A 26,378-nucleotide genomic window follows, 5' to 3' on the forward strand; every position below is an offset into this window, starting at 1 on the left:
TGCATAGAACGCACTGTACAACTCTTGTTATTCAGATTTCCAGCGAGGACATCGGTTTTTTCCAGCTATTTCAGAAAAAAAATGACACAATGCACACAGATGGGACTGCAATTATACTCTTTGGGATTACAACTTATTCATCTGCACTTTAGGCAAAAGTACGTGTAATAGTATATGAAATTACACCGCCAAATTATGGCTTATTCTATAAGCATGCCTGCCAAAGTGCTCAAAACCGCACCCAGATAGCTCACATCCTTTGTGATACCATATGTGATTTCTTGTTAAAGCTCTTACTGGGGTTGGGGGCGAGTTTGGACAATGAAGATGTCTTTTCCAACTACACACCCTTCCACGTCCTGTGGGCAACCGAACTTGCGCTCAAGGAAGAAGCCAACAGCGCCAAGACGCTGACCAAGCTGCCTGCGAAAGATTGGGTCAATTGTCATAGGTTTCTTGCTGTAATCTACGGTTAAGCGGATAACCTCTCCATCAGCAGGTCCTGCACCAAGTACCAACAGCTCCTCACTGAAATTTGCGAATGCCAGCGTACGGACTAGCCCATCAAATTTTCCAGATGAAAGGCGCCATGGAGTGCCCCGGGTGCCTGAAGCCAGGGTTTCACCAAGACCAGGAGCAATCTCTGCCTCAACGGAATTATGATCATGGTCTGTTGGGCTGAGCGTATGGAGCACAAAGGACAGATCTGGTGAAAGCAATTCCTGGACCAGGACTGCCATTGTAGCGTCCTTCTGTGCCACTCCAGCAGCTCGTCGGCTTAAAACTGCTCTCCTAGTGTACAGTGAAGCCCAGACACGGCTAACAGCATTTCCAAAAACTATTGGATTTGAGAGGCTAACGTTGGGAATTGATTCATAAAGTCCAGCAGCTGACATTCCCGCCAAATCCTCGACATTCGCACTTGAACGAACAATTAGACGTGCATTTGTTGGAAATATTTCCTCCAACTGTTGGATGATTTCTTTTGAGGGCTGCAGGGAAGATATCAGTTCCTGGAGCTGACAGCATAGTTTGTCAAGATCACCACTTTCCATAGTGGCCGTTTCTATCTTCTCTACAAGAGACATGAAGCCTTCAATTGACTTGCTTTGCTCCAGTGCCAGTTCCATGGATCCAAAAGGAATCACTGCACCTGTAGGAACCTTAAATGAAGCAGGCACCCCTTGGTCACTGTAAACTGCAATTTAATAGATGAGATTAGGAAATAATGATAAAGAGATCAGGATGTTAACTGCCAATATGAAATTGAGATTAGGAAACCAGTTCCACATGAACATCAGATGCAACAAAATATATGCAAACGCCATCTGAAGTTAACCAGAGATGTTATACGAAGTTTTGTTCCATTAAAGTTTCTCTCTCTTTTATTCAAAATTTATTCTTTATAACATCTCTTTTCACTTCAAATAAATGTAACTAAACATGGATATAAGTGGCACCAAATACTCTCATCAGGATCCAATTAAATATATGTTATTAGAATCAAGCACCTTTTCAATGTGTTATCACAATGGCATTATTCTATTTTGTTTTTGTAATCTTTGAACATGCAATTTACCCTTCACAATAGCACTGTTGCAAAATAAAAATGAAGTTTATGACTGATTCATCATAAATGATGATAGAAAACATACGCTTCAATGGGACAAGTTATGGTCAGAATCCTCAGCAACTTTGAAAAACAACAAAGGAATATTAGTAGAATGATATTAAAAATAAAATTTTGGAAAATGGTGAAGTGGGGTTGAGGAGATTGTGTTAAGTCTAGGTTCTAGGTTCTAGGTTCATATCAAATTATGGACTAGTTAGTATAAATACATGTTCAGTATTAATGGTGCCAAGAGAAAATGCATCTCACTTAGCCATTTAATTAAATCTTTAATTAGAAGGGTAATCATGTAAGATTTTTAAAGGCAGATTAACTGCCGCTTAAGACACTAAGATCTCTCTGCTTCTATTAGCAGATAGGCCGACCTGAGCAGCTGCTTCATCTGCTGCTGGGTTCTACTTCTGCCCAAAGGCTATAATGGAGAAGATTCCAATAATTTTGTGGAGGCAATAGCCCCCATGGTTTCCACCTAATTCTGATAAAATTTAAATTTGTCATTAATTCTTAATAATCTGATTTGCAGGTAGGAAATTTTTATTCAAAAATTTGCACTCGTATCATATACCTAATCACAACACTATGAATCATCTCAAAGTCTATCAGTTTTTTCTTAAAAAAAATGTCATGAATAGTATGATTGTTAATTTCATTATTTTTAGCATTATCACCTTAACTACAAAAATTTAGCCATTTAGTGCAGTCAAATGCCAGCTTGATAATAAAATTTAAAAAAGCACTGCCCTTAATTTAATCAGATGACACTGAAATTCAAGACAAATTATAAGATTATCAATGGAAAAATATGGTATTTGGTTAGATAGACTTCACCTTTATCAGAAACTGCACCCAAAGAAGCTAGGCGACCGCAAGAAGCAGCCTTTGCACCAGAAGTTTGTGTGTCTGCATCAGCAAGCTGTACAACTACTTGTGTATGATTACCCTGCATAAAATGCTTCCTTCAGCAATTCGATGATCAAAATCAAAGTTAATAGGATGGCCAATATGCAACTGGCACATTAGGATGGGTAAGTTAACAAAATTGCACCTGAGTAGAGCCTGAGGCTATGTCTGTAGACCAGGAAGAATTATTAACCTTTGGGGCTTCAACTGTCGATGAACCATTACCTGAAAGATCTTTCCCAGGGAAATCTTCAGTGCTATTATCCGACAAAGACAGAAATATATTAACTCCTGCTGAGGAGGCTTCTAACCTGAAAGGATCCAAGAACATTTTAAAAAAAAAAGAGTAGAAAAGAAACATCAAATCACCAGATTCTGTGGTACACATCTAACCACCAAATGATGGAACTCCTAAGACTACGGATGAGAAAAAAAATGACGCTAGATCAAGATGTTTTACTAATTAAGAAACAAAGAATTGATTCTAAACCAAGAGATGCTTGGATAAAATACCTCACACATTTTCCATTGAGTTTTTGTATATCAGCAATTTTATCATCATCCTCACATGTCACAAAGATGACTTTCTCCTGCAAAGTACAAATAGAAATTAAGAAATTTTTTAAACTTCAGTAGCATGTAAAAATCCAATGTATTTCAGATGAAGGCTTGTTGAGCTGAATTGGATGGAATTGAGAATCATATAGAGGATTTAACATTCTGCAATAGAAGAAAGCATAAGACTTGCCTGTCGGGCCCTGACACCAAGATGTGATAAGTGAGGCAGTTCTTGCAAAAGGACCACTCCCATTATGTTACTCCCTGCAGCTGTTACCTGCCAAAGGCATTGACTTTGAGAGAATACATAAGCACTACTTGGCAGTATAATTTCACATCTAACAGAAGGCAAGATAAGAAAATATTGTGAGAAGGGGGAAACCTCTTCATCTCCATCTGCTCTGTTCACCACAAGAATGACAGGTCCAGTGACAGATGATGGCAGTGAACCTGGGATAATGCTCTCAACCTGGATTGAAGTAACATTCATAAAACTTCACCTAAAAAGTAACTGTGCAATGATGAAGTTTTGAAAAGGCAAACTGAAACTGATGTGAACAAGAAAATCAGAGATCAAATGGGTGTGTTTGGAAACTATTTTAAAAAACAGTTTTTTAGTTTTAACAACAAAGAAAGGGAAAACATATTTGAGGACCAAAAAATAAAATTTTTATTCTTTAAAATATAAAACAAGGTGTTTTCTGAGAATATATTTTAGTTGCTTTTTCAGTTGTTTTACGAGGGTTGTTTTAAAAACTATACATATATGAAGAATCATTAAAAATAAACACTATAGATAAAAGTTATTTTTAAAAAAAAATTAAAAACATATGAAATAGGTTAAGAACATTTCAAATTCTGAAATAAAATTTTGTTCTATAAAACATCATATAAAACAATTTTCAAAAACAGCTTTCAAAAACTATTTTTCAGAATTGTTTTCAAAAATACTTTCCAAACAGAGCCATGTAATTGAGCATCCTCAATGAAATCCATAGAGCAACCTCCATAAATATATGAATTTTGAATAGACTAAAAAAAATAGAGAAATGCAAAGAGAAAAATATTAAAACAACAAAAACAAATAGAAAGTGTGAATGACTTTACCGAATACTAAAAATTGTCGGGTTTGAAGGAAGGGGTAGAAAAATGGCATTTAAAAGTAATAAAGTTTTACTCTTGCTCCTCCTTCCTCCTCCACACTCTTCAAAATTTAAATACATCCCTTCCTTCAACCCCCACTCCCCACCTCACCCCAATCTCCCCCTCACACACATGAATCTTCCACCCTCCACCTCCAATCACACACACACACATACACAAACACATGCAAAATGTTACTTATTCCTTCCTCCTTCACACTATTCAGAATTTGAATGAAGTCCTCCCTCCCTTGCTTCCTCTTATCATCATGAATTGAATAAATATGACAGTCCTATATTATTTTTCTCATGCTTATATAGAAGTTCATTGTAATACATGATAATCTTTCTACTTACCATTGAATAGAAGTTTTTCATTATGCACTCAGGTGTCTACACTTCATGCATTCACATTTTCATAATTTGAATAAATATGATAGTCCTCTTTTACTTTCTCATGCTAATACAGTTCATTGACTCAATAATTTTCTGCTTATACTTGAATACAAGTTTGTCTCATGTGTACTCTCCTTCATGGACTCACATCCTCAAATATGATAGTCCTCTTTTATCTTTTCACTATTCTACAGATGTACGTTGACGTGATAATCTCTCTTTCTAACTCATGTGGACTATCCTAAGACAACCAGCTCTCTCTCTCTCTCTCTCACACACACACACACACACACACGCACACACACATGTGAACTGTCCTTCATCCACTCATATCTTCATAATTTGAATAAATATGACGACCCTCTTTTATCTTATCACCATTATATGGATGTTGATTGTCATGATAATCACTATTTCTTATTCATGTGAACTATCCTTCATGCATTCACAATTTCACAATTCAAATAAATATGTCACCTAGCTCCACGAGGATCAATTTTTTTTCTTTTGAAAAACCGACCTAGTACCTCTACTTTTCCTCTTTTATGTTCTCACAAATACAAAGAAGTTTACTGGCATTACCACATACAATTTCACAGGAGGCATGGACCTTGATTGAGCAGACTTGTATGATGATATGTGAATCCAAGGTCATTTCAGGGGGACAAGGCCTAGTCGAGTTAAGATGGCTAAATTATATTGTTTACTTTGATGAAATGATATGGTCATTAATCTCAGCAGAAAGAAATATACTGCATATTATAGTCCATCAATGCTGATTTTTATTGTTGGTAATGATTTAGATGCAGAAATATCTTGAGGATTTAGAAGAATTGGTCTGGCAAACCAAGTAATATAAAGATTGATTTCCAAATATACAACTTTATGAAATAAGCAATATAGTATTGAATGAGCTCATTTTTGAACTACATTGCTATGAAATGCTCTCAAATTACTATTTTTTTTTTTTATCATAAACAACTAATTCATTGCATTAAAATAATAAGCACAAAGAAGGATGAGAGATCATTCCAAGAAGTACAAAGTCCTCTATATAAATTCTGATAAAAAAGGTGAATAATTCTATACTGGTTCAAAAAAATAAATCTATCTGCACACATCAAAATGGTTAAGGCAATGCTAGCTACAATTCATGAAGGTATAAATTCTTCTATAAAAGAAACCAAATGTCTAGTTCCATTGCTAATGCATCTGCGGCATGATCATCTAAGTGAGGAATCCAAGAAAAAGAACACCTCTACTTTGAAGAAAAATTAATAGTTTAGTGCAGCAACCTGTCAACCTTCCGTGACCCTCTTTCTTTCTCAATTGTCCATGATATGACAATAACAAAATCTCCTTCTACTAAGAGATTGGAGAAGCCTAAAGCTTGTGCATGCAATAACCCTTTAAAAAGGGCTAGAATCTCTGCCTCAACAGCTCAACCTTGACTTGCATGTTAGAGTACTTTTTTCACTATGCCAAAGTGGTCCCTAAGCAACCCTCTAGGCCCTAGCTTCCCTAGGTTAACCAAAGAAAATTTATCAAAATTTAGCTTAACAAAACCTATTAGAGGTGGTTGTTATTCAGAAAGAGTCTCCTTAGTCAACATCATGGTTTTGTAAACTATGTTCCAATCCAGTAGAATGAGGATTAAAGGGATGCTTGCAAAAGCTTCACCAACAGAAGCTTAAGGGAAGAAGAAAAGTAAAACAAGTCTCAAATTGCTTTCAAAGACATCCAACTATCTCAAAAAAAAAAAAAAAAAAATCTTGCATTCCTTTCCCACCAAATAGTCTAAATCATAGTAAGGCTAGCAATGTGTCAAAGATACTTGCCTAGAGGGAGTCCCTCAAAACCTCTAAAGGATATACTCGACATCTCATCCACCCTCTCAACAGAACCTAATCAATTCCACAAGTTTGAATAGTCTACACCATAATGCTAAAGTTGCAGGGCAATGTAAATAAAAAAATAAAAAATAAAAAATAAAAAAGAAGAAGAAAAAGAAGATCTCTAAAGTCCTTATTCCCCCAACCAATAATAAAAGTGCGTTTAGTAGTGATTTTAAGAAGTGTTTTTAGTATTTTTTATACTTGAAAAATTTTATCGTTCAAGTATTAGAAATGTCAAAAACACTTTCTAGAATCGCTGTCAAACGCACTCTAAAAAAACCTCCCCATTCCCCTAGCAAATCAGACACCATTCCGAGCAAAGTGTTTTGCATGATCTTCTTTGTTGGAGCCCATCATTAGTATTGACTTTCTTATTTGCCACAAGCCATGTAAAGACCTTCACTTTTGACAAAGCTTTGGATTTCAAAATAAATTTTACAAGAGTAAAAGGAATTGAGTTGGTAGAAGAAAAGATCGAATTAAAAAAAGTACAAAGAACATTATTGAGAATGAGAAGGATCAAACTCTCATATTAGGAAACAATGGTGACAGATACACGTGCTAAAGCAAACATAAGAAAAGCTTGTGCCATCATCAATTTCAATTGATTTTCTTCAGTCAGTAACTATTTTGAAAATTGATTTGTAAAAAATAAAAAAAATAAAACTCAACATTCCAACCAAGTAATTTGAACTTAATCAAATATTGGAATATGTGGATAGTTGGTAAAATGATGACTTTGATGACTCTTGTTTGGAACTAATCAGAAGTACCTGGACTAGGGTTCCATGAGCAGCTCCTGGAACAATAACGTCCCAACCTTGTGACCCAAGTGTGCTTCTAACAGCTTTTAAAAGAAGCGTACAAAGTTTTGAGACCTGAAAAATTACACTACAAACAACATTTGCCCTTGCAGAGTTAGATGGCAATACCGGTTTTATAACTAGCAATATAACTGTATTGACTAAGTGGCATAAGGCAATTAAATACAACATTTTCAAAGGAATTAAGAAAGAGAAAGTGTTACCATACCCAGCACGAATTTCAGCTTCAGTATATGTCCTCACACTGTTTTCTGGTATCCCAAGAGCTTTTCCTAGCATCTGCAAGACCATGGAAAAAACTTTCAAGTCCAACAACAAATAACTTGTTTCGCATTCTATGGCTCATCCATTATACAGCGAGGAACTGGGAATTAATGAAAACGGAATATTTTATATATTTAAGGTGAGAAGACCTAAATGAGCCCACCAGAATCCATATGACTCTATATTTCAAACCTATATAAATCTAGCACATAAAGATTGTGAACTAAGGACACTGAAAGTCATAAAACCTTCCAAATATATAAGGATGTAGTATTATTGCCTCCAACATGAGAAAAGAGAGAGGATAAAAGCATCCAGTGATGAACAGCAAATACATGAACTTTGTCACAAAATACAAAATTCCAAACCTTGCAAAATTAGAAATTTATACCTCAACTTTTTGAGGGAACATCTGAAGAAGTACTTCAGAATATTCTTCAGTCAGCCTCCTTGATCTATCAAGAGTAGCTTTGAGCCTTAATGCCCAAATAGCCTTCCCATCTTCACTGCCTTTATCAGATAAAGAGGACATCAAAATGAAGATATGCTTAGACAAGCGCTACAACTTCACTGAATAAACCAACAAAGTCAAGCACTAGCTGAAGACCAAAATGGAAAGAAGATACCTTCTCTTTCAGAAAGACCTTTCTCTTTCCATGCAAGGACTTCATTTCCAATAGCAGTACATTCTTCTGGCTTCCAACCAGATAGCCCCAGCTGACTGATTCCAATAAAAAGGGCACCAAGTGGATCATTCCAAGAGCTTACATTCTTTGATTCTGCATTCTCCTTGAGTTGTTGAGCCCCTCCAACAGCTTCAAGTGCATTGAGAAATCTATTCAGAGCAACAACCGTAATGCATTAACCATAGAAAAATTCCATTAACAACATTACAAGTCAAAAAATTAAAAAATAAAAATAAAAACATGAAGCAGATTACAAGAATCAGTTTGGGCAGCCAACTAGATGGTACCACTACAACCAGGGAAAATGTCAGCTGAAAAAGTTTAAATGTAAGTTATCAGAATCAATTTAGCAACTATCACGGCCTCTGCATGAATATGGTTTGATATGAACAATGCCACATCACTAATTGTATAATGCAAATGCTGCATCACTAATTTGCCATAGACAACATACTGATGCAATAGCATGCATTACACATAAAAAACATGTGATATCTACAATATAGATTAGCTTTCATTTTACAATTCATTAAGAAGAAAAATTATGGGAAGAATGAGGCACCCTTCACCAAATTAAACACATGAAATATAACTAAGATGATACCATATACATCCCAAACAAAGATGAAAAGACTAGAATCCTATACAGCTTATGGGGGCGCTCCACCAAATTTTTTTAAAGAGAAGCTCCTCACTCTTCTAACTGGTCTGCTATCTGGTTAGGTAACCTAAAAACCCAGGGGAAATAACTCCTCAACACCCTTGATAAATCCGCAACTTAGAAATCCATATTTTGAGTTTCTAGAGCCTTCTCTTGCATTAAGAAGCCCATAAGTGGAGATAATCATCTCCTTCGACTCACTAATTGTTAAAGTTCCAATAACAGCTTCAAATGCAAACCCATAAGTAGCACATGTTTTTGTACATATTCTTATAGTAAAAGTTTTTTTTTTTTTTTTTATAAAAAAGGTGAATTTTATAAGAGTTAAAACCAGTGCCAAACACATCTGTCCCATGTTTGTATGAGACATTGAATATCAAGGATGAGGAATCAATGGATATCATTGTAGATAAATAATAATGCAATTTTTATGCTGCGCTATTTAACTCCAAAACCTTGGCAAACTGAGAAAATCAGTCTCATGAAAACCCCAAGATGTATTTACCTGCTTAAAAGAACGAAAGAGTAGTCCTCAAGGCCAATCTCACAAAGACGCCACTGTTCAAAACAAGTATTGTGAGGAATAAAACTAACAGAATTTGAGGAACAAAACTAATAGCATCAAGTTTGAGATTTTCAGTTTGAAGCTAATGCAGAAGGATTATCATGTAATTGTCCCACCTTTTGACGCATTGCTATTGCAGCATCAGGGGCATCATTTCTGAGACCACTTTCAAGACCCTTCACAATTACTTCTCTAAGAGCATTCAAAGATTGTGCAGTTTTGAGCAGCAAATCAATGCTTTTATCCAAAGCATTACTTGATTCTTCCAAATTATCCAATCTCTGGACATCAATAAGAGACTCAATTATTATCATCTGATACTGAAATTACAGTCGTTAACACCAATAATGTAATATAATAGTAACCAGAAATCAGGAACATCTTTGTTCCAACAGAAGAATACACTAGAACAATATCCTATTCCAAGTCCAGAGTGAAATCTATCCACAAGTTTGTGCTTCATGACTTCATCATTAACTTGAAGTACACTTTTTCATTTATTTTCTATTTTTATTTTATGTTATATATCCATGTATTTGTTTGCAAATAGAAAACAACCAATTTTACTATGAAAAGAAAACAAGAATTTACAAATAGGATATAAGGACTTAAGGCCTAGCTCAAGGGATGAAGGCATGGGCTGGAAATATAAGAGGTCCAAGGTTATGCATACATTATTTTCTTCAACAGCTTATTTTATTATTTCTTTTAAGTTTTTCCCAATATTTTTATGAGTTTTGATTAATTTTAGTCCCACAGAATTTTTTTTTTTTTTTTTGGATCTCCATCCGATACTTTTTGTATTTCTTGAAATTTCCATAAAATCCAACCATCGATATTTTGTCAATCGCTGATATTTGATCCTGGATGAGAAAGAGCCTTCCAAACAGAAAAAAGGTAAGAAAACAATACGCAAGCCCACAAAACAATATGCAAGCCAAACCCCTCGAAGGGGCATATATTAACGCTCCTAAGCGGCTATAAAGTCATTCCCACCTCTTAGCTAAGAAGTCTTTCCTGATTACAATCAATCAACCAAATAAGCGTCCACCTAAAGGCATTAGACATGGTGTCAAATCTCACTCATTATGAACACATATTGGTTTTTGCATCTTCCCTAGGAAATCAATCTATAGTAGAACCTCAATAAATTAATACTTGATAAATTGATAACCTTGATTAAATAATGTTTTTTTGCCAATCCTGACTTGGGACCAACATGCTAAATTAATAATTTGATAAATTCGTAAGATAATACATTATAGAAAAATCTGTGTATATATGATCCACTTACTACATAAATTAATAATTTCCTAATATGTTACTAGATCTATATGATCTGTTAAGGAGGCCTTCGTAATATATGTGTCCAATGTTGCTTGTTTCTCCTTGAAAGTGAAGTCGATTTGGATCTTGTCTTTAACTTTCGTAATGCGGAAAGAAGCTATAGTGTGACGTTCTCCTATTGCAACAAGAAATTATTCAATGTCATTATCAAGTTGAGTGCTTCTTTGTGTGAGACGAGCTCCATAGTAGAATTATCATCTTTAACTTCATCCTCTCTATCATTTCCCATAACACTCTCAATAATCTGCTTGTCACTCAAAATCTTTGAAGTTGTGTTGTTTTCTTCATGGTAGTTCAAGAGGTACTTGACATTCATTCTATTAAGGCACTGCAACTCCTTGATTACTATTTCCAATTCTCGAATGCCTTTGCCATCTAAGGGTTCATCCAAATTCTATGAAGCCATGTTATTTTTTTTATTTTTATCAAAAACAAAATATATGTATTAGATGAGAAAAGAAACATGAGAAGGATGAGGAATCCTCCCCATGAAGTACAATCAAAGAACTAAGTAAACCTCCACTAACCAAGGAGGGCTATACAAAAGGAACAAAAGGCCTACACAAGTAAAACAATCCTGACCCTATATGAAGCCATGTTATCTACGGACCTAATTTTACAATGTCAAAAGCAATTTGCAATTGTGTTTTCTTGAACATCTATTGTCCAAGTCAAAATTGAAAGATTCATTGCATCTAAAACATTTATCTTTTTGGGATTTGGTTGCCCTACTTCATAACTCTCCAAAAGATAACAATAAATTCAGCAATGATAATGCATCTTGAAAGCTCGCATGATCCTTACACGACAAGGCTGAGTATTTGATGTCGTGTAGGGTGGCAAAAAAAGCAATTCCATATTTTTCAATCCTCTAATTTTTGGATGAGTAGGAAAATTATCAACAAATAAGAGTGTTTTTCTATCATCCATTTGTTTATCAAATTGTCGAACATATTCTTGAAATAATGTCCCAATCATCCATTCTTGTTTGTTGGCATGATACTCACAGTTCATATCGTGCAAGTTTACATTCTTGAAAACCGTAGTTTAGCATACCTCCTGATAATCCATAAAGGAATTTTCTCTGAACCATCCTCATTAAAACAAATAGCAGTTGCGAGTCTTTCCTTGTCTTGTTTTTTTCTTTGAAGTTGCTTTGTTGCAAGAGAATGATCTAGTGTAACCTATAAAACAATCCTTCATCCATACTGAAAACATCTTTTATTGCAACTTGATGTACTTTCCCCCTTATGGATTGCAAATTATTCTCAATGCCCTTCATATCAACGGATCCACTTTCTCTAAAATGATAATATGTTTTGATCTCATATTTTGATTTGAAACACTTAAGCTAAACTTGAGAAAAATTGAATCATGTAGTATCTATAGGGTATACATCTATTTTCAGAATTTTTTTGCCTTCTTTGTGATTAGCTCTCCAATCATATCCACACGTTCTTGGTATAGGATAATCCACTTATAAAGAGTCTTCTCTACATCAGGGAATTTTGCGCCTTTGTGTTGTTTAACATCGCCTTTTTTAAAATCAATCAAGAGAAATTCTAAAGACAACTTAATCGTATTTGATATCATCCCTTGACTTACTTGCAAGTTAAACTTTTCTGAAACCCATTGTTGTAATTATTTATGAGTGCAAGTTGGATTTTCTTTGTTGTACTTGCACAATGCTTTATGCATTTCACAGTCATTGTTGTTTTCTTTATACCGTTTGAGATGAGAAGCCATTGTTGTATGATGTGTTGTGCTATACTTTTGTTGACTTAAATAGAGTTTTGTTTGGTTAAATGTTCATAAAATAGAATGATGTGGTAAGGTTAATTTCACTCATACCCTCTTAGATTTGATGTAAATACATCTAGCTATCATTAGTTTCAAATTTTATTGATTAGCACCCTTATGGATGTATTATGTTCAAAAAAATTTAATTTTAGCAAGTTCTAGGTAAAAAAAGACTTTAGATAGGTGTGCTTAACAACTCCATAAAAAATAATTTTATTATTTAAAAATAAATAAAATTTATAGATGGAATTCATCTATAAGGGTGCTAACTAATGAAATTAAAATCAATGGTGACTAGGTGTATTTACATCAAACCTTCAGGGGTGCGAGTGAAATAAACCCTAATGTGGTACATTCAACAATGTAATGTTATATTTTTCGAAAAATTAATACTTCTTTAAAAAATAAATAGATTCATGAATTTTACTTGTTTAAACAAAATATATGAAAAATAGTTACTTGTTAAAGGAAATATTTAATTTACAATAAAACAATATTATATACAATATTTTGGGAAAATAAGGAAGACCTTGATAATTAATTAATAAATCATTATTTATCAATTAATTACTATTTGCTTAATTAATAGATTTTCCTTGGTCTCAAGGCTAGTAATTTATCAATTGGTCGATTGTGTGTTTGTAGAAGCATAATGGGGGATTGGGTTTTAAAAGTCTTCATCTCTTCAACAAGGCTCTCTTGGGTAAATGGTCTTGGAGTTTGTGAAGGAAAGGAACCGCATTGTCTGAAAGCAAGTACATTGTAGCAACTGGTTTGTGCTCTTTTTCACATATAGTGGGTGATGCATTCTTCAGTGGGGGGGTGGTGCTTCTAAGTTGGAATGGTGTACGGTTGGCAAAAAAAGGAAAAGGCTTGGAAAGTTACTCCTCTTGCATTTTTTGGTCCATTTGGAGGGAACGTAATAGGAGAGCTTTTGAGGACAAGGAATGCTTAGATCAATCTTTTAAAAGTTCATTTTTTTTTACCTATTTTGGGATTGGGTTAGTGTACATCGGAGATAACATTACTTCTTTGATAGAATTTGTGGATTGGTTAGGTTCCCCTTAGGGTGCGATTATATTATCACCTCTATTGGTTTTTGTATATGTATACATCGTGTATACCTTTTATTTAATACAACACACGTTTTACTTACCAAAGATAAATAAATATCATAGTCTAGTCTCTGAATCAGCTGGGAGATCATTTTCTCCTTGGTTTTTCAAGGATCTTTATCTGCAAACATGAAACTCATGATGTGATCCTAAAATGGTTTCCAGGAAGAGAAAGCGATGAATGTTAACATGTAGAAAAAGCTTAGCTTGAGGAACTATCCTCAAGAATCTTTGGTTCAAGACTCAACATGAAACCAATCTTAAAAACATTTAACATTAATCTAACTCAAAGTATTTGTTTGAAGCACATAAAGCAAATTACTATATAACGAAAAAGAAAAGGGAAGTTGGTAAGGCGACAAAGATACAACATTATATTAGGCAATAAATGGCAAAATATGGCAAGTTCCAAACTATGGCATATAAGTTATGTTTGATGACATTAAGAGTGTCGTTTTCTCGTAGCATGGCAGAAGCTCCTTTTTGAGGAATGAAATTGTATAAATTCATAGAAATTCCTACCTAATTCAACCTAAAAAATGTATATAAATAATAATCATATCAAGATGGACTGGAAAATCTACTACCTATGTATTTCCATATACCAAGTAAATCTAAATTCATCATCATATGTGTAGCACAATGGGAACCACTAGAAATGATCAGACATCAGTATAAAAACTGGATGCTTTCAAGCATTGGAAGAGCCTGCAGTACTGTTAGGTTTTTTAATCAAGACCCTTTTTTTTTTTTTGGGATAAGCATAACTTGGTCAGAAATTTAATTTGCACCGCCTCAAATTCACCACCAAACACCAGCTTAAACAGGAACTCATATCTAGAGATGAAACAAAAGACAAAGAAAATGACTCTATACCTCCTTGCACTCCAAAATAATGTAAGGGCTGATGAGCTTCGGTCATCAAAAGATTCTTTTATTGATTCAAGTTGTTCAGTAAGGCTGAAACAATACACAACCACAGATAAAATTAGCTTGTTGAATGATTTAACGTAGCTCTATGGTTAACAAATGAATTTAGATTGCTTACGAGAATTTAGGTGAATAAAACGCTAAATCATCATCAATTCTAGCATGTCATCATTACAAATAGCCACAAAACATTACATAATCAGATTTTGTTCCAAGAGTGATATGCATAAAAGCAATTGGAAAGCAAACAATTAACTTTTGGAACTTATCCACCATTAAATGTGCAGCTATAATCTTGAGAAAATTAACACAAACGGTTGATTATGCAGAGAGCAACAGATCTCAATCAATGTGACTAATAACATTATAAAGAGGACTGTAGTCAAGGTGTAGGAACTAGGAAGAAGGTTTAGGGAAAAATTGAAAGGGAAAAACATAGAGTCAGAAAATCACCAAGTTATAAAGGTTATCCACTTAGAGCTTTGTGTTGTTTTCTTGATCAAAATAGAATTGACTAGAGATAACTTTGTTATATTTTTATTGAAGCTTACATGTGAAGTAATATCACTTTAGTCATACTATCATCCTAGTTCATTACTTCGACAAATGTAAATTTGGCAAACATTCATGTTAGAGAAAAAAGAATCCAATCATTGTTGCCCTAACAATTCAAAACATCTTTGAAATGTTAAAGTGATCAAATACTTAAAACGTTATAAAGCATACTTTCCAGCATTGAAAAAATCTTTGAGTTCGTGATGAAATATCTTGAATTGTTCTACAAATGTTTCACTATATTCTCCAGGGTTCCTAGTAATTCTTGCAAGCATTGCGTCTGTAGCAACCAAATCTTCTGGGCCAGCATTTCGGTGGAGCTTGTTTTGTATTGTGTGCTTGATTTCTTGCTGTAATGGAGAAGAAAATAACAAATAATTAATGCAACTTTATTTGAAAACATTAAGAACCAATTCACCACTCATTATAATTAATACAACCTTGAGATCATGAGGGATATCACCCCGATGAGCAATATCTCTAATTCGAGTCAGGGGAACAGATGCAGTAAATTCTGCCTTAAAAGATGGCAAACATGGATGAATCTTGCGAATGACAAGTACTTCCTGCACATTATCAAATAAAAAATATAATTAAATGAATAGAGTGAGTGAAAAAAAAAAAAAAAAGACTATATGACAGGTAAGTAAAACCTCAACAGTCTGGACAAAAGAACACTAACATATGTTGGTAGGTGGTAGCAGATACTGTAAGAGAAATTAGCTAATGGTTTAGTGACTTTATTGCAATTTTGTCCTAGTCATATTGTTAGCACAAGACCTTACTTCTGTGTATGTGAAGATTTTCAGGCATTGTCAACATGCATTCTTAGGTGTAATAATCAAGAGTATAGATATAGGGGGTTAAATATTAGCCTAGAAGTCTCCAATTGATCCCAAGCATTCTTGCTTTAATCATGCTAGAAGTACACAAAAAATTCTTTCCTATTTCCTTTATTGAATTATGATATCTTTGCCCTATCTAAAGGAGGTTTCCTATCAATTTTTTTTCATGGCATTATAGAGAGAAATCAGGAGAGCAAAACAAGAGAGAAGAACTCATTAAACTTGTGTTTTTAGATTGAGAATTTTTGTAATTCTTGAGAGATCACTTTCCTAAGAATTTTTTTTTGATAGGTAAGTGTAACTTGTATTAAAACGCCAAAAGGGGTGTACCAAAGTACACACAGTGTATACAACGGCCACCTAAAAGCACCAAAAAGCAAAGGGAAAACAAAAATACTCCCTCCCTCATTCCGACCCCAACCAATCACTTTCCTAAGAAACAATTCATACCACTCTTGCATTCATGGATTCAAGGACCAGCACATACCATGGATTTGGTTTGTGATCCATGGACTTAAATGTGTTCCCAACTGTTATCTATTGCAAATAAGAAAAGGTAGACGGTAGACTCTATTCATGGCATTGCAGGGAAGCAATGATCAACAATAGAAGATTTAGTGAACTACATATTGCACTTCAGTAGGCACCACTGTGAGTTAAAAAACAGTGTTTTAACTCTAAGAACTCAATGGCATATCATTGTCAAGAATAGCATTCTACCAAATCTTAATGCAAGAAAATTTTAAGAAGACTAATTTCTGTCTCATATCTATGTCAGAAAGTTATTGTTCACCTGCGGTGAAGTATCTTTCATACAAGAAATTCTTTCCAATTCACGAAATATAAGCCTGGAAATTTCAGCATGCCTGTTTGGACGGTGATGACCACCACCTTCAAAGCAAGGTATTTGCCCTGTGTTGATCCACTGCATATGAAGGAGAAGATCTAAGAAGGACATTGAAATCAAGTCAAAGGAAACAACTCATGCAGAAGCAAAGCTACATAGAGGACCTTTAGATAGATGGCAGAAAAAATGAGAGCTTCCAACCGGTCTCCACTTTCCAGATTTCCAACTAAAAGCTCACGTACAACTTCAAGCTTCATCAATGAAGAGATTCAAGAATGTAAAAATACAAGTATAGAAAATAATGGCTTGAACTTGAGGCATGCAGAAAACGTAACATTCCAATAAAAACTGCAAATAGCAAAAATGCCATCTCACAACAGTACTGGTAAGAACAAAACAGGCATAAATTCACATTACTTTGTTCCCTTGTAGGCTTGCTAGCTCAACAGTAAGTTTAAATCATGGAAAATGAGGAAAATAGTACATTTAAACCCATAAACAACCATAGGCCAAAAGTTATGGAAAGAGAAAAACCCCAAAACAGATGCAACTGTGATGCATCTGCCAGTGACCTTGTGGTCTAGTAGTAGAGTCCATGTGCCATTTAGTTATAGGAGATTCGGGCAAAGTTTAGGAAAGATCTCATGTCTCAGCTCACTTGAGCAGCAATCTCCCTAGGCAGCATGTACTGGGGGTGTGTAACATTGGCAATAGGTTTTGCCTAGTATGATTAACTCAGCATGAGGCCAAAGCTACAAATAAAAACTAAGACACATCTGGCATAAACCAGAATTTCACCATAGAGCTAGACGACAGAACAGAAAGCTGATATGACACAAATGAAACAGTTCCACCAGCTTGGCCTATTTATATGTCATCATTGAACACAAATGTAAATAAGTAAGAATGATCCAAGAGTTGCATGTTTTCCTTTTTTAAAAAAAAAAAAAAGAAAAAGAAAAAAAAAAAGACTTCATTAGCGGTAGAGTATAATGTACATTATGGGTCCAAGTCCTAATAATTCAAGCTTTTAAAAGGTTGGTAACTCAACAGAGTATCAAAGATCTGGTTAACAGGAACTCTTGAATTTGAATCCTCCTTTCATCTATTTATTTGTATAATTATATTTGATCACAAAACTTATGAATTAGTTGTCTGCCTGTCTGCCTTTTGTCTCTCCATGTAGGACAATGTCTGAGCATGATATATTTTATGGACCCAATTCCTAACAGCTAGCTTTTAGGAAAATTGGTAATTCAACAATTATGAATTCCAAAAAGGATTACCACTGAAGGGTCTCAAGGAGAGGTCCTTAAGCCAATGAGATGCAAAATCATAGAAAATAGGCTATGAAGAACATGGTTCAAAGTTGTAGTATCGATCACCGACTTGGAGGGTCCCAAGACATATCGGTCTCAATGTATCAACTCAGTATTGGACGATAAACAAAATAAGATAATTAGAAAGTTCAAAAAATTATAAAAATATTATGTAAATTATTAGAAAAATAGGTACAATTAAATAAGCTCAAAAAAATTATTAAAACAAAATTGTCTCAGATTTTGTAAGGTCATACCATCCATATAAAATTATAAATCCATATGAATTAATGGTTTACCAATTTCAGCTTCCACCATGCACATACCATCCATATAAAATTATAAATCCATATAAATTAAAATTTTACCAATTTCAGCTTCCAACATACACACACAATTCATATAAAATTATAAATCCATATAAATTAATTATTTACCAATTTCAACTTTCACCATACACAACATCCAAATAAATTTTCAACTTTACCAATTTAAGCTTCAAGTTCAAGCCTTCCACCCACACACCACAACTACTGCTTCAAGCCCTCCACCAAATCCATCCATACACAGTCACATGATACCACACACCCACAACAAGAGGGAGATGACTGTGAGGGTTTCCTTGTCAGTGTCCAATCACCACCGCCGACGTACCAAAGCACCTACATAGTGTAGGCTACACTCCAACAATGCTCGATTTATGGTTACATAAGTAAATTCAATTATGTACCCTCATCCTATGCTAATTTCCACTTTTAAAGGCTTCTGAAAGGGTTACCAATTGCTTTCAATTTGTTTTTACTGCTTCTTCGTTGATGTTCTCATTGATGGGTTGAAAGATTGAGTTTCAAAATCACAGGTGTTTTCTTTTGTAGAAGAATCTCTGATTTCTTTGAAAATATTTTTATTTTTATTGTGATGGGAAAGAAAAGGGAATCTGTACTGATTGTAAATTTTTTCTATAACCTAACCGAGTTGGCTAAGTTAACTCGGAATCTCGGTCAAGTTAACTCGGAATCTCGGTCGAGTTAACTCGGAATTTCAGTCGAGTCATCCAATTCTTACCGATTTAGCACCAAGTTAGTGCATTATATCGTATTCGGTATTTACACTTTGAAACCTGATGATGAAACTAAGGAAAAAAAAACAAAAGGAGATATTTAATAAATTCTCCAAAGCCATATAATCTCCTATAAGATCCTCTCCTAGCTATGCATATGGGTTATGCACAAAAAGCTTTGTAAAATACCTCTAAACTTCCCCATTTCATATATATAGCATCAAGAACCTAAAGATACCTACTTTGCCCAATAAATAAAAACACCGGCATCCACCCTCCACCACTCACCCTAGGAGTTCTTTCATTATCACTTTCTTCAAACTCCCTAGTAAAGCTCTAAGCCAAGGTTTGGAAACAAAATCACACCCCATTAAATTCTGTGAGTTTACAAGAGATTAAAAAGAATGTTGCCGACTCTCACTTTGCCAATCAACAAAATAAAATTTCTGGAGGACTCCAAACTCCAGCTATTGGATTTTCCCTGATTCACTAGAGCACGTTAAAATTTAATTGGCCATGATGTAGCTTAAAGGACACCAATGAAATTCAACAGCTGGCCCATACAGAAGCTTAAAATGTAACAGAGGAAACTCTCACCTCAAAAATCCAGTTTTTCCTTCCACAGATAACCCAAATATTGCAAAGCAGGCATAAACCAAGACAACCGGCCCTTTCTCCTTCATACAATCCTTTGAAGAAGATCTACAATATCAGAGTCTGCCCCCTGCAGGCCACCCAAATTATCCCAACAGGCCAAAAAAGGTAATTTCATAGAAGAAGACAATCTATAGTCTCCTTGTTACCTTTAATACACATCAGTCAAGAAAAATCACTTTTGGATTTGCTTTTTTATTTATCCTTTTTTTTAATAAGCAACAAAAACTGTATTACAGATAAAGGAATTTCATTTCTAAACAAGCTTGAGGCTCCCAAGAAACAGCCTCTCTCAACCCTTCCAGTAAAGCTAGGATATACACCTCTATGGTCAACACTGCACTTTGATACCTGAAAATCTTCAACTTCCCCCAACTTACCTGTGTCAACACAACATGACAAGGTATGGGTGTGAGATCCTTGTTGAGAACTCACACTTTTCTTCAGATAACACAACATGATAAAGGTATGGGTGTGAGATTCTTGTTGAGTGCTCATATTTTGCTTCGGATATTGGCTATTTTGATTTTTATTTAAATAAAGATAAAAAAGAAGAACAAATAGTTCTTTTATCAAAGAATTTTATTATCATTACTATTATAAAAATAAGATTACTATTATTATTATTATAGTGTGAAGGATAAGACAGTCAAACAGGTCCCGCACTTGACACTTGTACCCGAACTCATGGAACATAGATATGACACCAAATAGCTTTAGAAATGCCCTCATCATTGTGCTTGTGCCATTACTAGAAGCCCACCAATACTAATTTGACATGGATTACCCAAGGAATGTTCGTTATAGTTAAGTGTTCAAACAATCTTGATCATACATCTTTCCAAAAACCATTTTTGACTTTGATGCCTCCCCCGTCCAAGTCAAGTGCATGCACTAAGAACATCTTTCAATTTACCTCACTCTAGATTATCTCCATGCCTAACATCATGAGAAGGGTTTTTTACGCTTATAAGTTTCTCATCCTTAAGACTACTCAAGTATACTCAAGAGGTCACAATTGCCTTCAGGAATCTCTTATGGCCCTTCACTAGTTCGAGTCAGAAGCATTTGTATGGCTCACAATAAATCTCCAATCATATGCCTCGTTTTAGCTATCTTAGACTGCTAGCAACCAAGAACTCTCTCTCACCCATCCAGTTGCTATTCATATAGGAAGGAGTCTCTTCTGTTTGGAGGACATTATGGGTTGAGCATAAGAAGCAAAGCTTCATAGACTCAACAAGTAAATCCCAACTTTAGAATAAGCAAATAAGGTAAAAATTCCTATCCATTGCCAAAAAAATTTATTTCCTTTTTTTCCCCATAAACTCCATCAAGTTCAAACATGATCTAGATCTAGGATTTGGGCTCTAATACAAATTCGATGCACCAAAGGACATTAAATCTACAGTCCACCTTTAGTAACATGTGTAATGAAAACGTTCTAATGGATTTTCAGCAATTAAATAAGGAAATAGCAAGACATTGTGATGCAATTTGAGTTTGAACTCAAAGACAATCGTTTCTAGGTTTGCAAGGCAGAAACAATTCTCTGTAGCTAGATTAGGAAAGAACTATTAACAAAATCCTTTGCAGACTTATTTCTATGAGGGCCACAACAACTCTACAAGCTAGACCCTCTAGTTTCCTTAAAGCTTTATAATCCTAGCCCCTCAAACAACTTAAAAAAATGGAAAGGAAAAGACAAGAAAAGAAAAGTTACATAACTTGTTATAAAGTAGAACCCAAATAATAGTTTATATATGGATACATGCATTCATTTTTTGTATATCTAGATTAAGAATGTGGATTCTAGTGAATAGTATGATCACAGAGTTCTTAAGCTTCAGAGGTTAGAGGCAAGGTGATTTGGTTCTCCTCATCTTTTTGTTTTGATTATAGAAGCACTTAATCATCTCATTTCAAGAACAAGGCAGCGGAGTTTATCAGTGGCTTTAAGGAAAGGGGAAAAAGGGGAAGAAGGGATGAAAGTCTCTCATCTCTTATTTACATATTACAGTTTACTTTTGTGAGGCCAGTGAGAGGTGATGAAATACTAGAAATAGTGTTGATATGCTTTAACTTTGTACCAGGCTTGAAAATCAAACTGTAAAAGCAAGGTAATTCCTTCTGGTGAGCTGGAGTGGATAGATCAGTTTCCTTGTTTGGTTGTAGGGCTGGATACCTACCTCCCACATACCTAAGATTGCCTTTGGAAATGTCTTATAAGACTTGTGCAGAGTGGGACTTGATTAAGGAGAAGTTTAAAATGAGATTGGCCTCTTAGAAGAAGCAATATTTGTTGAGTGCTCTTGAGCCTTCCACTATATTGCATGTCCCTGTTTGAAATTCCTAAGAATGTTAAAATCAGACTAGAAAAAACGCATGCAGAATTTATTTATATGTTTTACTATTATTGGAGTGGGGGCGTCCTTTAGAACGAAGAAAGATGCATCTAGTGAATTGGTTGATAGCATGATATGAGAAAAATTTTGGAGGGTAGGAAATTAGAAAGTTTAGGGTACTTATGCTCCTCTAAGGACCTATCTTTTTGCCTTTGAGACGGTGTGAGTGAAGATATTAACCATTGATCTCTTCATAAGGAAAGGATGGATGATATTGAACAGATATAGTCTGTGAAAAGCTAATGAAGACTTAGCAAATCACATTTTAATCCGTTGTGATTAGAGTAGACAGCAGTAAAATATGTTATTGTGTATATATCAAAGCGTTCTAGTTAGGATGAAGATTCAAGGCTTGGATAAGCAGCAGAGGAAGGTGTGGCAAATGGCTCCCCTTTGCTAGTTTTGGTGCATATGGGAGGTAATGGTTGGATTTTCAATGAGGAAAAGCTATTGATAAAAAATTGAAGGAGATATTCATCAAATCCGTCCATGATACCACATTAGAGATGGAAAATTGTACATTATTGGATTTCATTGATAGTCTATGGCTCATTGATTTTAGCTTTCCTATTTTTTGGCTGGGTGGTTTTCTTTTCTTTCCTTGTCTTTTCTTTCTTTTCTTTTGGTGTCTCTTGTCTATCCCCTGTGTACATAGGATGCCCTCCCTTTTTGTTAGGCTTTGTTTAATATTTTTTTCTATTTGCCTATCCAAGAAAAGCAATTGTTTGTAAAACTATATTAAACACAAGGAAATGGAGCAAATAAAAAAATAAAATATGAAAGTCTATACAAACTAATTTCCAGGCTAAGCTAGCGAGTGAGCCTACTTGGATTTGATAAGCCTCTTCAATGTTCATGCATCACATGGTTAGCTCTATTCTCATGAATTCTTTTCCTGGCCCACATCAAGAAAGTTACAAGTGCCAGAACCTTAAATGTTACATATCTGCTTCAAGAATAACTTGGTTCTTTTTGGTGCAGGTCAGTGACCTGCTGATGGTTTATGATATTAGGTCCCAGATGTGAAAAGGTCCTCTACTTCTGTCCCCTTGCTGGTTATTATTGACTCTGAAGTTCTTCAAGCAAAAGCTCTTTAGATATATCAACACAAGTTTATGCTCATCAATAAGGGGGCTACACCTAATACCATCTGCCAAGTATGTCATCTTTGTCAAAGACCACTACTTCCTATTGTTTTCCACAAAGTGACATGCTCCATTGGAAAGATTTCTGTTGGATGTTGTGTGTTTGGAAAATGGTTGATAAGGAACCATTCAGGTCTGGCATCAAGTTGACAACGGTATTTTTCCATGAAGAAAGGATCCAGAAGATTTATTACAATGATATCTTGCTTTTGCTTGATAAAATTGTTGTTTCCCATTTAATATAATGAACCTTACAGGGCAATTATAGCCAATAAGAAATTTAAAAATAAATTAACTACAGTAAATTAAGTTGACTCATAAAAGTAGAAAGAACCTGTTGTGTTTGCACAGATGACTATCAAGTAAATCCTTCCATATATCACAGAACAATCCTTCTGTCCAACACTTCCCCTCAAATTGAGAAAGAATGGTTTATGATTTGAATGATTTTTTCAACCACTAGATCTTCTGTATATCAACATCATTCCTTTACAGAAAATTTGACTTTATTTTCCGACTCCTCAGACCTTCCAGGGATGTTGCATGACACTTTTCTGGTATTGGTGATAACTTCAAGCATATTTAGTTAAATCAAGGGAACTGAAATGTGATGTAGTTTATAATTAAGGGTTATAGCAGAATAAGTAGGATATCAAATATGTAAAAAAATGCATCAGAATATATCACATCATCCAGGCTTAAAATGTTTTCGGTGACAAGGATTCCTTTTTTTTTAATTCAAGAAAAAAAAAAAAAAACGTCACGACAGTATCACAGTAGCTCCAAACAACACAATTACAAACAGTGGAATTACTTTTTTTTTTGGTCTTTTTACAGGCACAAACAGTAGAATTACTAATTGTAGAATATCAAACTGGTAATCTTAAAGACACTTACATGTAAAGGAACACATAGGAAAACATATTGTGCAATAGAAAGGACTGCAAATAATATCACATGAAGGAAGTATGTAAATCAGATACTAAAGTAGATAATGGGGCAATATTAATTTCCTAATCTGATGAACAATTTCTATCAACCTGAAATGTAAGATGTTAAATTATCAAAATAGCAGTACCTTTTGCCACCAATTTCTGGCCTTTCGATCACCTTCAACTAACTTCAGAGCGAACCCTTCAAGACCTGAAGTGTCCCATCTCCGTTGTGTTTCTTGGTTGCGGTGCTCATTTGATCGCATGAATGAAACTGACCTGCCTTGCCACTGCTCAACAAAAGGACTTGTCTGAACTTCCAAAACAGAAGCACCATCAACATCAGCAGATCCAATTTCATCCATATGATCAAATTCTACCTCATCCTTCTCCGAATCCAGAGGTAATAAGTCCACAGCCTCCCCGGTTGCATTCCATAGACAAACTACACCAAAACTCCCTTCCTTAGGCAGCTTCAAAACCCTGTTATTTGCACCTTCCCATGTCATGCTCTTGTCCCTCTTCACAATCACGAATTTGTACTCAATTGACTCGTCTCCTCTCAACTCCAACTTACACACCCATCCATTCTCTGTCCAATTCATCGGCACATTCTTCTTCCATGATCCCAATTCCTTCGTGGACCCCAACATCACAACATGCTCTCCGAATTTAACCTGGTGTTTGAGTAGAATACTTAGCTTAACTTTCCCACTCCCTGTCCTCGTCCCCATCTTCTTCTCTTCCTCTCTGCCAACAAACCCTTTTCATTATAGCGAATTGAGCATAACTTTCTTCTAAATTCTAAGAAATTTCAAACAAAATATAAAAATGCTCTCACAAATCTATTTCTGGTCCACAAAAACAAAGGAAACTTTTGCTGTGAGAAAATGTTGGAAGATGAAAGAAATCAAAATCTTTGTGCTAAAGTTTCAACTAGTTGGCACCTCAAAGGGGCAATAATAATAATAATAAATAAATAAATAAGCAATACAAAATATAAATTTCAACTTTAACCATTTTTTTAGGGTGTCTCTTTTCCCTTCGTTTTCTCAGCTACCAAACTGAAATTAAAGATACTGAAAACAATTCTTAACTTATTTTTATGAGACAAAATAGAAAAGAAAAAGAAAATCACCTTCTTTTTCTTTTCTTCCTCTGTGATCAATTTCTCGGCAACCAAACGGATATTAAGTACCTTGTTTGTATTAAGCGGAAACTTTTTCCAAGTTGTAAGAAATTTCAAACAAAATAACAACTAACAAAATATATATTCGTTTCTAGTTCAAACATGCTAAGCTTGGTTGCTAAGAAAATGCTGGAAAGAAGCCGGAAATTAAAAACTTTCAATTACAAGGCACCAGGAAAAACAAAAAAACCAATTAAGAACATTCAATTTCATTTTTTTTTCCCTCTTCTTCCTCACTTTTTCAGCTACCAAACCAAATGAGAGATAACGAGAACAAATCTTAAGTTCATAACACATCTCACATTCTTTTAACTTCTTATCCTGCAGTCAGTTTCTCTGAAACCAAACAATCATCAAGTACCTTGTCAAAACTGAGGAAACACCACAAAGAATCCGACGATTCAAAAACCCTAAATTCCGAAACGAATGTGAGATTCTTGGCTTCAAGAAATTGCTTCGGCATTGGAGGGGGAATTCCAGTTGCTTGCGTAGATGTAATGATACTGCGCAGAGGTGGAGCACTGCAGTACACGCAGAGAATCCATTCCCTTCGTTGCTATGAAACGGTGTCGTTTCGTAGAGACCGGATTGCTGGGCTATAGTAACAGTAGAGAAGGTCACATGCCGGGGAAGAGTTCAAGAGGGTGATGATTGATGCTTTATAAAAATAGGAAATAAATATGAGATTTTTTAGTGACTAGAGCTTTGGAAAGG

At 34.9% G+C, this 26,378-nt stretch overlaps 1 protein-coding gene across 1 annotated transcript; it reads right to left on the minus strand.

Annotated features, from left to right (window-relative positions):
• Positions 1-26,294, minus strand: LOC117915247 (phosphoglucan, water dikinase, chloroplastic; the record flags this gene model as incomplete). The annotated part of the gene is made up of 19 exons (XM_034830805.1): positions 1-1,198; positions 2,459-2,570; positions 2,676-2,841; positions 3,044-3,120; positions 3,279-3,365; positions 3,471-3,557; positions 7,295-7,412; positions 7,554-7,624; positions 8,001-8,119; positions 8,236-8,444; positions 9,462-9,514; positions 9,638-9,800; positions 14,660-14,743; positions 15,440-15,618; positions 15,709-15,834; positions 16,907-17,038; positions 17,125-17,211; positions 24,622-25,225; positions 26,026-26,294. Coding segments are annotated over 19 exons (3,648 nt in total), but the record flags the coding sequence as incomplete, so codon positions are not given.
• Positions 26,295-26,378: the final 84 nt, after the last annotated feature.

This window comes from Vitis riparia, chromosome 5 (genome assembly GCF_004353265.1).
Source record: "Vitis riparia cultivar Riparia Gloire de Montpellier isolate 1030 chromosome 5, EGFV_Vit.rip_1.0, whole genome shotgun sequence".
Lineage (NCBI taxonomy): Eukaryota > Viridiplantae > Streptophyta > Magnoliopsida > Vitales > Vitaceae > Vitis > Vitis riparia.